This window comes from Rhagoletis zephyria, unplaced genomic scaffold (assembly GCF_001687245.7).
Source record: "Rhagoletis zephyria isolate East Lansing unplaced genomic scaffold, Rhagoletis_zephyria_1.1 Rzeph_scaffold_01830, whole genome shotgun sequence".
NCBI classification, from domain to species: Eukaryota; Metazoa; Arthropoda; class Insecta; order Diptera; family Tephritidae; genus Rhagoletis; species Rhagoletis zephyria.
In genome coordinates, this window is record NW_016158914.1 from 2,656 (window position 1) to 15,443 (window position 12,788).

Genomic DNA, 12,788 nt, shown 5'->3' on the forward strand with positions numbered 1-12,788 from the left:
TCGCTCAGACATCGGATAAGGGAATAAATAAAATTCTCCAGAAATTTCGCCCAGAAAAATCTGTACGAAACCTGTAAGACTTGTCTAAATAGTCAACTTTTTTGTCGCATTTTTAAAAATTAAAATCTGCATGCGGCTCTTATTAGCTTGACGCTAGACCTTCTTGGCTGCCCTAGCATGTATGCGAATCAGTTTTTTTTTTTTTAAGTTTTTAAAATAAAACACTATGCTGCACAAACCAGAGATCTTCATTTATTAAAAAGTTTTAGTCAAATTAAAGCATTGTTCAAAATATATTTTTTTTTTTTACGTATCTTGCCAGTGTAAATGAAATTCTCGTTCAAATACATTTCGATCGTAGAGTTGAACCGCACTGATGCGCGCTGATATATCCAAACGTAATTCATTTATTGCCAAATGGAAATTTTGCCTTGCGGTTCGTTGCTTTTCCACTGGCAGATGTACAAGCGGTTTACGAAACACACTCAGAATTTTTTTCAAATGATACTCCACACTAGCGCAACGACCTATGCAGACCCACAGGTTTTCGGGGTTATGGATGTTTCCCGGAAATCGTTTGCGAAAATCAAAAGGAGCTTGACCAACAGTCAACAGAGCTTTGACTTCAGCTATAATGTTATTGTGAGTACGAGTATCGGTAAGGCTAAGCGTCCGGTACTCGTATTTGTCGCAGAAAGACATTAAATCACCCACGCAGCACCACGGCTGTGTTGCCAACTCAGTATGCTTACTGCCCCAATTTACATATTTCCCGTTGGTAGAAGTTGTAGGGCTGGAACGATTTTGGAAACTTGTTCTCAAATCATTAAAGCTTTCTTCATTGCTTGCAGAGGATGCAGATAAAAGGTTATGGGATTCATCTTCGTTAAACGTCTGCGTCTCGTTAAGCTTTTCAAATGTATCATCTTTTTTCGATTCAGTTGGCTCATTTATTGTTACACTTTTTGCTGTCGTTGGTAACGGCGGCTTAAGTTGATTATCAAATTTTGATTCAGGTGTGTCATTTATTGATACCCTTTTTGTTGTTACTTCCTTTTCAATTTCTGACCCTTCTCTTCTGTTCTCACGCACTTGTTTCAAAAAGCGACGCACTCTCCAAGACATAATAACAATTATTCAATTTTATATGTTTACATATGTATATTTAAAGTGGCCTACGAAAGGAATTCGAATACTTTTTTAATGTATGTAACTGTTTTGTTGTTGTTATTTTTGCTGTTAATATTTAATTTGCACCGTTTATGCAATCACCTTGACTGTTTCCTCATCGACAACAATAATGTATTGGGCGTTTTCGCTGTGCATTTGCGCCACGACACTTCTACCTAATACTCTTTTGCTTCGGCTTATCTTGTTTTGTCCTGTCGAATTTATCGGTTGATCAAATTAGCTCAGTTGTACTATGAAGTATTTCGGGAATCGCGACACTCAGAAAAATGGGAAAGATGGGAGTAGGCAGGCAGTCATTTTAGATGAAAAAGTTCCTAAACTCCCATATAAAAACTTACTATTATTTTTGTTAACACTTAATGAAACAACTTAAACTACAGCTGTAATTGGTCAAAAATATTGAATTGCAAGTGGATGATATTAGTGATTAAAAAATTGGTTTCTACTCACGCTTCACATCAATCCAGTGCAGCAATACTTAGTCTATAGTTTCCCGCATTTAAAACTTTCTCCACAGCATCGAATTTTTTTGCTCCGTGTGCATGTTTACAAACATATGTATGTATGTACATATGTATGTATTATATGCATACATTCGTTTGTGCATACCTGATTCTTGGCCACATAAACTGAATGTTGTATTGTCTGCTTTATATTTAGCAATGCAGACGAAATAAAAGTGTGAAAGTAAAAATATCACTGCATGGCGTGCAAAAATAGTGGAAATCAAAAAGCTGAGATTTGCGTTTTCAAAGTTGTTTTTTTATTTATTGTATAAGTATTAAAATATGCACTTTGTTTTACATAGATATACATATATTATATATAAAACATAATAATATTAAAAGCTTTGTTTGTGTGTATGAATGTACATATATACTTCAGCGTGTCAGTTATTTACCAAAGTAATTCAAGAACTAAATCCAAGAACTAAAAAACTAGTTCCTATTATTTAAAACAAAAACCATTGTAAAATTTTATTAGCTTTGTTTGAATATTGTAGGAATTTTCAATTTTTTTTTTTTTAACTAATTGCAGCATGTTTTAAAAAACAACTAGATACAACAGCCGGGAGTATACTGTAGTTACATACAAACATACATATATACTCCTATAAGAGAAACCTCCGTTTCTTGGTTATAGGCCCAAGCGAGAATAATGATGCAAAAGTTGAAAATTGGCATAGAAAATGAGCGCTATTGGTCATTGATTTAATCCTTAATAAACTTTGGGCCAGTTTCTTATAGAAATATATAGTTTTTTGTAAGATTGATTTGATCAATAGATAAAAAAAAATCCCGTATACTTGTTTGGATGTATGTGGTGATGGTATTTCGGTATTAAATCCTTGGCTTAGAATACATATAACCTATAATCGAAATATTAAATCAATTTGATAAATAACGGACGCCCTAATAAACTTGTACATAAATATTTTGTTCATAATAAAATTGTATAGTAATGTAAAGGCAGTGTCTCACGACAGATTTGCACATTTTTTATATACGGAAATCGGTTAACGTGGTTCAAACTTATGCGGTAACATATGTACATAAAAAAAAAAAATAAAAAAAGATTCCTTCTCCTTTTTGTGAAGTCGGTTAATAAAAAAATTGGGACGACAATTTTTTTTTTATAGTCATACGATTGGTACAACACAAGCGCACTTCCTTGAATAAATTGTTTTTCGGGATTGGGATAAAGAAAAATATTTGTGCATACACACGAATGGGATACGATTTGCACCAAATTTCTGGCAATGTCCAATCGCGTGACACTGCCTTTACAGTTGATTCGCGCCTCTTCTAAGCGTTTTCTTCAATTCCGTGGCGTAACAAGTAGCTTAAGTAAAAAAAAAATGCGTTACCTCAACAGTATGTTATACGTAGTAACCACAGCGAGCGACTGCACCAAGTATATGGGTGTTTCCATGATGTCGGACGTGATATTCGTACGACTTTAGAGTTAAATAAATCATACGAAAGCGGAAGTCACTTAAAAAACAAAATTTGCCGTCCTTTGGTTGACAAAAAAAATTAGATGTGCTTTGGAACACTGGTGTCGGGAAAATCGATGAACGGACGTGACAAAAACAAAAGTGGTTTTAGAGTACATGTAAAAATAAGCAGAACTCTGCGAATGCTGACGAGGGTTTCCTTTCATAAACATTTTTTAAATAATATCAAATTACGGACCATTACAACCAATTCGTACTTAATCAGAAGCAATCGTTGTGGGTTTTATTTTGAATTAAAATGAGATAACAGACGTGACAGATTTTTTCCCCGTACACATATTTAATTAAATTTGTTTTCAGATCTCTCCATCGTTTGGCGTTTCATAACCTCTTTTCGCGATCAGAATACGAAATTTAAAGATATAAAGTCGTTTGGGCTCATTTACTTGCATTTTCGGTTTACTTGTACATTTTGTGAAAACACCTATATAAGAAACTTGTGTGTAATGCATTCGAACATAGAAATTCTTCCACGCAACCCTAAGATACTTTGCTTAGTTTAAATGGTTACCATTTTGTACCATTTATGTATATCGTGCAATTTCTTTCTTTCTCATATCTACTAACCCTGCAAACAATTTTTTCACAGTATTCTGAATCGTAGAGAAATTTTAATGAATTCGTAAAGATCCCATTCGATTTTTTGCCGAATTTTCTAAAATGAAATAACCCTGCAAACCATTTTTTCAGAGTATTCTGAATCGTAAAGAATTTTTAAAGAATTCGGAAAGATCCCATCCGATTTTTTGCCGAATTTTCTAAAATGAAATAAATTACGCACACTTCCATTCTTTTACGAAATTTCGGAAGAAAATCGGTAAAGAAATGAAAATAATGCTGCTATGTGAAGAATTTCTTGCAGATTTTTTTTAGAATTTTCTTTATTTTTCGTACAGAAATTTCTTTACGAGTTCGTGTCAACCACTTCATATAATTTTCTTTGAAGATTCGGAAAAAAATCGTTACAGAAATCAGATACTCCTAAAGATTTCGTTAAGATTTCGGGAACTTTGGTTTGCAGGGTAACTATGCACACTTCCATTCTTTCAAGAAATTTTGAAAGAAAATCGGAATGTAAACAATGCTGCTATGTGAAGAATTTCTTGCAGTTTTTTTTTAGAATTTTCTTTATTTTTCGTACAGAAATTTTCTTTGCAAGTTCGTGTCAATCACTTGATATAATTTTCTTTGAAGATTCGTAAAAAAATCGTTACAGAAATCAGATACTCCTAAAAATTTCGTTAAGATTTCGGGAACTTTGGTTGCAGGGAAGTACTATATGTATATACGTTTATATATGTACATATACATACATACATATGTATATACAATTCAGGAAGTTAGAAATTTGTTAACTTCTAATACGTAATTCCTAAAGCCGAATTTCCACTAGGCATTGTAATGACAAAAAATTCACATACATATTTATAGAGTAGCTTAATTACATTGTGTGGTATTGGTTAAGGCATGCCGATTAATCACGATTACATTGGATACATACTATTGTTTGTACACACATATGTAGATAAATACATGCATTATGTATTTATGTACATATTTATATTCAAAATTTAAACTATAAAAGCAGTTCACAAAAAAATATGTTAACGTAACTGGTATTTGATGTACATTTTGATTGACGTCATTACACGGTCCCCTTCCCCTGCCAGCAATAATAGGTTAACAGGGCAATTCTGGCAACTGTCTTTCGACTCACCACAGTCTTTCAAAAGACAAATGTCATTCGCAAGACAATTGTCAATTCTGGCAACTAGCTTGGTAGCCCTTTACTGTCTTTCGGAAGACTAATTGAAAGATCTGCTAACGTAGAGGTCTAAGCGTTATGCTGTCACCTTTTAGAAATAAGTTTTTACAAGTTAAAGTAAATTTAAAAAAATAATATATTTCTCTTTTTAAAGCAATAAAAATTAAAAAATTAAAGAAAATGAAATAAAAAAAAAATATGTTAAATGGAAATAAAAATATTTTTAAAATTAAATTAAATGAAAGAAAAAAATCTTTTTTAAAAAACTAAAATGTAAAAATTAAATTTAAAAAGAGAAACATTTCATCGGAACATGAGAATGCAGTACTTAAAAATCAAATTAAATAAAAAAAGGATTTAATTAAAAAAAATCGAACTCGGATCCTTCGAATAGCGAGCTAAATGATATGCAAATGCTCTCTCTCAAAATAGCTTTTCAATACGAGTGGTGTATGAGAGAGTTTTTTTTCTAAGTCTTTTGTGCTAGAATAACAAAAGTCTTTGGAACTATCTTGCCATCTGTCTTTCAATTGTCTTACGAAAATATTTTAATATCTTAGCCAGAATTACCCTGTACGATTTACATTCGAACAAGGACTGTCACTTCAGCAGAAGTTTTTGGAAAACTTTTTGTGCTTTAACAAAACAGATAATCTTAAAATTGTATACATATTTAGTTTGTGTTTTCGTATGATATGGCACCATTTAAGTACATACGTGTTATATTATACAGTTTTACTTTAAAATCAATCAATAAATTTTTGTAATATAAACCACAATTAAAAAAAAAAATGGTACAAATGCATTTAATACTCTTCGGACTACTCGAATAGCATTGGTAACGAATATCATATAACGTACATATGCAATTTAATGGCAAATTGTGTCATTGTTTTGAGAACAACACACAATTAATTTGTTTTTGACGCCAATACAAACGATGCAACATTGTGCACAACAACAAAAAAAAAACAAGGATAAAATCAAAACGAGGTTTTAAAAAACTGGAAAAAAATACTTTTGAAATTAATTTAGCGCCATAAACAAACAATTAAACAAAAAGATTAAAAAATAAAGCTATGTTAATGTATATGGATGTATGTATGTACAACAAAATGTACGCGCGGTACGGAAGGGTTAAAATTCATTGTCATACGATAGATAGTACGCGCAATAGTCCTTGGATATACATAGCACAGATATGTATGTAGTATTTGGTTCTTTAGACACAATAATATGGTGGGACTTCAAGAATTATATTACCCGCTGCATGACGGAAATTGGGACTCTCAACACCAGGTTCACCCTCTATTGTAATGGTACGCGATTTACCACCCAACCGGCAGGCGATTGTGGCAGAGACGTCCACGCGCAGTTCTCGCTGACAAATGCTAAAACATAATAAAATCATATATTAGTTTCAAAGGTTATGTACATAAATTTAGCCTTGAAACATACTCAAAATACTTTTTACAGATTACGCCCACAAGTTCGCCGACACGGTCCTCTTTTAGTTGAGAATTTTCTCCTTGTAGTGCGAATACCAAGTCGTTGTTTGCAGGCGAATGAAATACTATAAGTTGGTCCCGGCCAGGACTTATGCTAATCGATGTTAACTAAAAGAGACGAAATCAAATTCAATTACTCATATTTAACAACTAGGAAAGTAATGAAATGTTTGGTTGTTCGTCACAATGCCGCCGATGTACCGCCGTGGAATAACTGGCATCAACAAATAAGTGGTTTGGGCCAGGATAGATTGGGTTGGGTTATTTAAAAGGGCAACGTCCCAAAACATTGATGTCGATTGTGCAGCAGTTGAACTTAAATGCACATATCCTTAGTATAGTAAGGAAGGGGCGTACTCACAACTAACTAAAAATCCAAAATTCACTTAGTTAGTGTGGGTTTTTTGCATTTCAGCGACGATGTGAGTTGAGTCCTTTCCATACATTCTAATGGCGTTTCTTTCTTTCGAACAATGTTGCCTTCTCAGTGCCCTCTATGCACAAATGACACCATTAGACAATGTGATTCTGATAATTCAATACATTCATGCTTTTATAACGCCTATCTTACGCTTATGCTATTTTCAATACTAGGTGCATTCTTTTGCAACCGATTTACAAACGAACACTCGCTTAAATGACGAAATACACGCAAAACAACAACAACACAAACTCGGCTATTTATCCGAGCTCAGCGAGGTCGGCTAAAAAATACGCGACCTGAAGGGAGGTGTTGGTAAGTGAAAAAACTGCTCNGAGGTCGGTTAAAAAATACGCGACCTGAAGGGAGGTGTTGGTAAGTGAAAAAACTGCTCTAATGTGAATTGTTAATGGGAAAGTGGGGAGGGAAATTTTTGCTTCCTTATATACGTGACATATATTTTAAAAGAGTATATATGTATATTACGCGAATGCCTTGCATAATTACTCATTTAAATTGGTTTTTGTACCTAAATCCCGTTAAACTAATCACATGTTTCTTGCCAGCTACCAACAGGGTNGTTTGCTTCCTTATATACGTGACATATATTTTAAAAGAGTATATACATATATTACGCGAATACCTCGCATAATTACCCATTTAAATTGGTTTTTGTATCTAAATCCCGTTAAACTAATCACATGTTTCTTGCCAGCTACCAACAGGGGTGCTTAAGTACCTAAAAGGAAATTTTACCCAAGTTGAGCGTTCTTTTGTCGCTCGCTTACAAAAAAATGCCGCTACTCTTAAAACTGGTTTTCACCATGTCCTGCTTTGTCAAAACACATTTTGACACAACTATATCTCTCAGATAGCCAATTTAGCAGCACATGTACACGACTAAAGATCTATTCTGATCTAAATCAACCGATTAACCGTTTTTAGTTTCATTTAACAATGTGGTTTTGATTTGGCGGCAAGTGCCATTGTATTTGACATAGTGAAAACCAGCCTTAATGCAGATGTCAAAGAGATGGGAGTAGGTATTACTTACATCTTTAATGGATATAGACCGATTCATGTTTTTGAATTTATGTTTGGCTCCATCTAATTTATAAATTGCTGTATCCGTTACAATAAAGGCACGATCAGCAGATTTATTATGTTTATTGTATTTCTTTGCAAAAGAGGAAAAGAGAATTGCATTGTATGCTTCGGTGTTTTTCAAATTCTTTGTATTGATGGTATAAGCCTGATAGCCTGTATTTTCTTGCGAGTTGGCCAAATAATCACCTATCCATTTGCGTTGTTGTCCCCAATGTAGACGCCGGCCTTTAATCGCAGTAGCAGCAATAATTTGCAGACGCAGCTGAGGCCACTCAGATCGTGGAAACTTACGTAGTATCATATAAGCTCGCCAGTTGTTAAAAATTCGTCGTAATTGCGGCTCAGCATTTCGTCCCGCCAATGGTGGTTGTGGCCATTGGATGCTACGACCATAATCTCTTGTATTTTTAGCATTGCGGAAGCGTTGAGCTAGATCGTGCACGTAAGATCGTAGTTTGTAAATTTTATATGCGCGCATTATGGCGAGCGCCGCTTTCATTTTCTTGTAATTACGGCGTGCAATCCAACCACGAACTTGCTTTTGTAACAAAGTAACTATGTGAGGCATCATTTCATTTCGCTGTTGCTCTAGTGTAAACAATGTTTGCGGTGAACGTATGAACACCTTTGTATGTCCATATTTCACATCGTTGGCGAATCCTTTTTCCTCAATTAAGACTCGCACGCCGTCCCGTTCGCTCCCGGCACGGAAATTTGGCCATGTATACTGTGAAATCATTTTGTAACGTAATAAGAATTTGTCGTAACGTTGACGGTGCACAAATCCAGCTCGGCGGACTCGTACATTTTCAAGCAGCCCAAGATATCGGACCTGATGCTGTACACGCTCGTCATCAAATACAGTAGCGCTCTTGATATCGTTCGGCTTAACACACCGGACGTAAAATGGTTCCTTTTTCAAAAGTATGCTCACGAGATCTACCATGGAGCGTTGGAAGAGTGTTCCAGCGGTCAAAGGACGTTTGGTAGTCTTCTTAATATCCTGAGCACCTTCGGGCCACATTTCGCTCAGGTTGGGATTTTTCGAGTGATGCAAAAGTCGTTTGAAATCTTGATACAATGTGTCCTTATTTTTTTCAATGAATCCGTTGATGTTGTAAATAACGTCTCCAGCGTAGTGAGTAATGCGAAAATCTTCACGATGTTTTAGTTCTTTGTCCATTGGTTTTAATTGGCGACTGGTGTAATGCGCATGGCCACTAAGATTTTTGTCCATGGCAGCAAGTAGAGTTTCATCGTTTATTTTACCCACTGAGAGACAAGCCTCATCCATAATAGCAATCATACCTCTATGTGGCTGTTCGATGAGATCGCAGATTATCTGAATTAAAGCAAATTAGTAACATTAGCAAAAAAACTAATAATTATAATGTTTTTTTGGCCTTATAATTTATTTTCAACAATTTTTAATGTTTTTCCGCAAAAAATTTTCAATAGAAACGACCTCAAGCTCCATTTCAAAAGTGCACTCGCTCAATTTTTATTTAAAAAAAATAATAATGCATTTCAATTCGAATATATTAAAGCAAGAGTACTTTTGAAATGGGATCTTAGCTATAAAAACCTGCTTTTCCTCCACATCTATATGGCTTATTGTTTCTAGCAGAAAAGGGATGTCGGTTGTGAACCAATTGAAAAAATTTTCAACGTTTTTCGAGATAAGAAGCAATGTGCTCCTTGAGAAAAATCGATAAGACCGTTTTTAAGATACACATATTTTATTATACATGTGAAAGGTATGGGATTTTTCAAAATTTTTGCTAAAACATTAATTCGAATTACAATTTATTGCGGAAAAATATTTAAACGAATCTTTAAAATTACCTTATTATTAAAGTAGTCGATATTGGTCCATTCTATACCTTCACGTTGATACTCTTCCTGCTCTTGCTTTAGTACAAGTTCTGCAAGTATATAAAAGGAGAATCGTGAAAACAGCAAAAGTTCCCCATGCATTTAATTAACAAATCTTACCAATGAACAACTGTTGCAGCTTCTCGTTGCAATAATTTATGCAATATTGCTCGAAACTATTGCTGTCGAAAATTTCAAAGCCGTAAATGTCTAAAACCCCAATCACAGAGTTGAAACGCGCCTGAGTCTTTGAACCACGAAACAAAATTGCCCGATTTATACGCGATATGATCCAAGTAAATAGGCGATCGTAAATGGCTTTAGACAACGCATCCTTGCCATACTCAGCTTGCGTGGCATTATGCTCCTTTTGCATAACATTGCCACCAGCAGCAATAATTCGAGTCGTCAACGAATTCGAAAGCTCGTTCTCTGTTACCTGCAGTAATTTGGCTGCATGTTCCAAATGCGCTTTGTTGCTTATAACCAAATCATCTTCGATAGCTATAAATAAGAGATAATTTTTGAAATGAGACTTGTTTCTTTCAATAAGTTTTCACAGCAATTCATACATACATTGAAATTCAATATTGCCCAAATGTAAAATAGCAGCAACGGTGCGCCAAATAGTGTGCACTTCTTCGGTGGAAAACCCAAGCGTCTTAAAAGCATTATTTGTGCTTTTGTAGTCTGATTTTTCGGATAGTATATCCATACTGCCTTGGTTCATATAATGGTATCTACTAGGATCTTTGATTAGATAAAATTGATGTAATTCATGTTCGCTAGCGCCTCGAAGGAGCTGTAACAAAGTATACAACGTATTAACGGAAACTAATAGATATGGTAAATGTGCAACATTTTTTCACTTCTAGTTCGCGTCTATAGCCTAATAATGCTTCATCTACCTGATAAAAGCTATGAAAATTTCGCTCCCCAGCTTGTTGTTGCACAACTCTTGACTTTTCCAATAAATAGTTGGTGACAATGCCGCCTACAGGGTCTCCTTTATAGTCAAACTCAATATCCATATATTTTCCAAATCTACTTGAATTATCGTTCCGATTTGTCTTTGCATTTCCAAATGTTTCCAGAATTGAATTGCTTTGTATTAGTACGTTTTCCACCCTAAAAAAACAAAAGTCCTAATGTAGTCTTTATATTCATATTTGCTCGAAATTACAGTAAAAAAATAATCATTGTATTTATTTATTTACCTTTCAATCTCATTTTGACCGTGTATATTTGTAACGGCTGCAATATATTTCATAATAATTTTTGACGCTTCGGTTTTACCAGCACCGGACTCTCCTGAGATCAGAATGCATGTATCCTGATGTCGTTGCTTTAATATTTTATATGCTGCATCAGCTATGGCGAAAATGTGCGGTGGATTCTCGAACAATTCACGTCCTTTATATGTTTTTATGGTTTCGGGACCATAAATATTCATTTGACGGTATGGATTCATGGAAACGCATACTTCACCAATATATGTATAAATAGAACCAACTTGGAACCTGTAATGTAAAAAAATACCTCTTATTTTTGTAATATATATTTAACTTTTAAAACTCTTAAAAAACCTAAAAAATATTCCAAATGTTGGAGTTATAAGCCGAATGTCATCTTTTTCGAAAAGCTATATCTGTCTAGCTAAGTACATATCAGGGATGAAAAAGTAGGTAAAATTGTACCTTTTTCCGACGTTTGATGACTTAAAGGTACATTAGGTACAGTCAGTAGATTTTAGGTTCAATTATTATTATTGACCCATATTCGCTTTTTGATTTCTGGAAATATATTTAAAATGCTTTCGAAGTTACTTACAGAAATTTGATTATTTTCTCTAGACTTGTTGCACCTATTAAAAGGAATCGGATAAATTAGCAGACTTTTCGTGTTGTTGCTGGATAAAGAAGTATACTTCGCAAAGCCTGTTTTTTGTCTTTTTCACCATATTTTTCAGTAGTCAAAGTTAGACAAAAACAACGCTTCTCCGATTCCCATTAGACTATAGTCTATAGATATAGGCTCAGTTGAAAAAAAAAACATAATCATGGGTAAAGTACATCCATCTTTTGTAGTCATGTTTTAAATAAAATTAATAAAAAAAAACTACAAATGAATTATGTATCTTTTTTTAGGTACAATCTGTCTCATTTAGGTACATATATTTTATGATATTAGGTACAATCTGAAATTTCCATTTTTCATCCCTGGTACATATGTATACAATTAGAGTTGCGCACTTTAGTTCTTTTGAGTGAACCGTTCAGTTGTAGTTCGCTCAGCTCAGTGAACTAGTTCTTTAGTTCATTCAGTTCATTTAGTTTGTTTGATGAATTATCATATTATTATCATACATATTACATACAAAACTAAAACTTTGGTAATTTAAATTCCCAGAATACTTTTACAAACGTAAAAAACGCACATAAATATGTTTAGGAACATAAATCACATAAAAATTGTGCAGTCTTTTTCAATCGACGGCATACATTTGCAGTAATGGTAATCTTATTAGAATTATTGTTATTACACAATAAGATTTAGTTACATACGTAGCATATTTAATTTTAACATCGTATCAATCATTTAAAGAGATTTCGTATACATAAACACAAATAAAAGAGTATGGCCCGTAGTCATAAAGAAGTTAGAAAAAGGTTTTAACGATTGAAATTGTGTTTTATAGTAATCACTAGGGCCCGGATTTTTATGCGCTAAAAAATCGAAAATATGCACTAAAAACTGAAAGGTAGTGTCTTAGAGGTGGTCCCATACTAATCTGGTTAAGATCCGATTAGTGGATCATGAGATAAATATATATATATATATATATTTTTATATGAGATTTTTTTCGTTTTTTTTTGCTAAAAATTACTTGTAAAAGTTAAAGTT

General features: G+C 33.8%; 2 protein-coding genes across 4 annotated transcripts in view; both read right to left on the reverse strand.

The window, feature by feature from the left end:
• Positions 1–248: 248 nt before the first annotated feature.
• LOC108365303 (uncharacterized) lies at positions 249–1,421 on the reverse strand. The gene has a single exon (XM_017619301.1). The coding sequence runs from the start codon at positions 1,123–1,125 to the stop codon at positions 307–309; it is 819 nt and encodes a 272-aa protein (XP_017474790.1). The 5' UTR covers positions 1,126–1,421; the 3' UTR covers positions 249–306.
• Positions 1,422–5,600: 4,179 nt separating this feature from the next.
• Positions 5,601–12,788, reverse strand: part of Myo31DF (Unconventional myosin ID) — a 28,424-nt gene continuing 21,236 nt past the window's right edge. For all 3 annotated transcript variants that reach the window (XM_017619289.1, XM_017619290.1, XM_017619288.1), the window contains 8 exons: positions 11,102–11,404; positions 10,793–11,012; positions 10,461–10,686; positions 10,005–10,388; positions 9,855–9,934; positions 7,957–9,351; positions 6,432–6,589; positions 5,601–6,364 (listed from right to left, as the gene is read on the reverse strand). In XM_017619289.1, coding sequence (XP_017474778.1) covers positions 6,196–6,364; positions 6,432–6,589; positions 7,957–9,351; positions 9,855–9,934; positions 10,005–10,388; positions 10,461–10,686; positions 10,793–11,012; positions 11,102–11,404 — 2,935 coding nt within the window. In that variant the 3' untranslated portion in view covers positions 5,601–6,195. The remainder of the gene's footprint in view (positions 6,365–6,431; positions 6,590–7,956; positions 9,352–9,854; positions 9,935–10,004; positions 10,389–10,460; positions 10,687–10,792; positions 11,013–11,101; positions 11,405–12,788) is intronic.

Bases quoted from the DNA above. Each gene is read 5' to 3' on its own strand.
- LOC108365303 (XM_017619301.1), bottom strand. From the start codon at position 1,125: ATGTCTTGGAGAGTGCGTCGCTTTTTGAAACAAGTGCGTGAGAACAGA.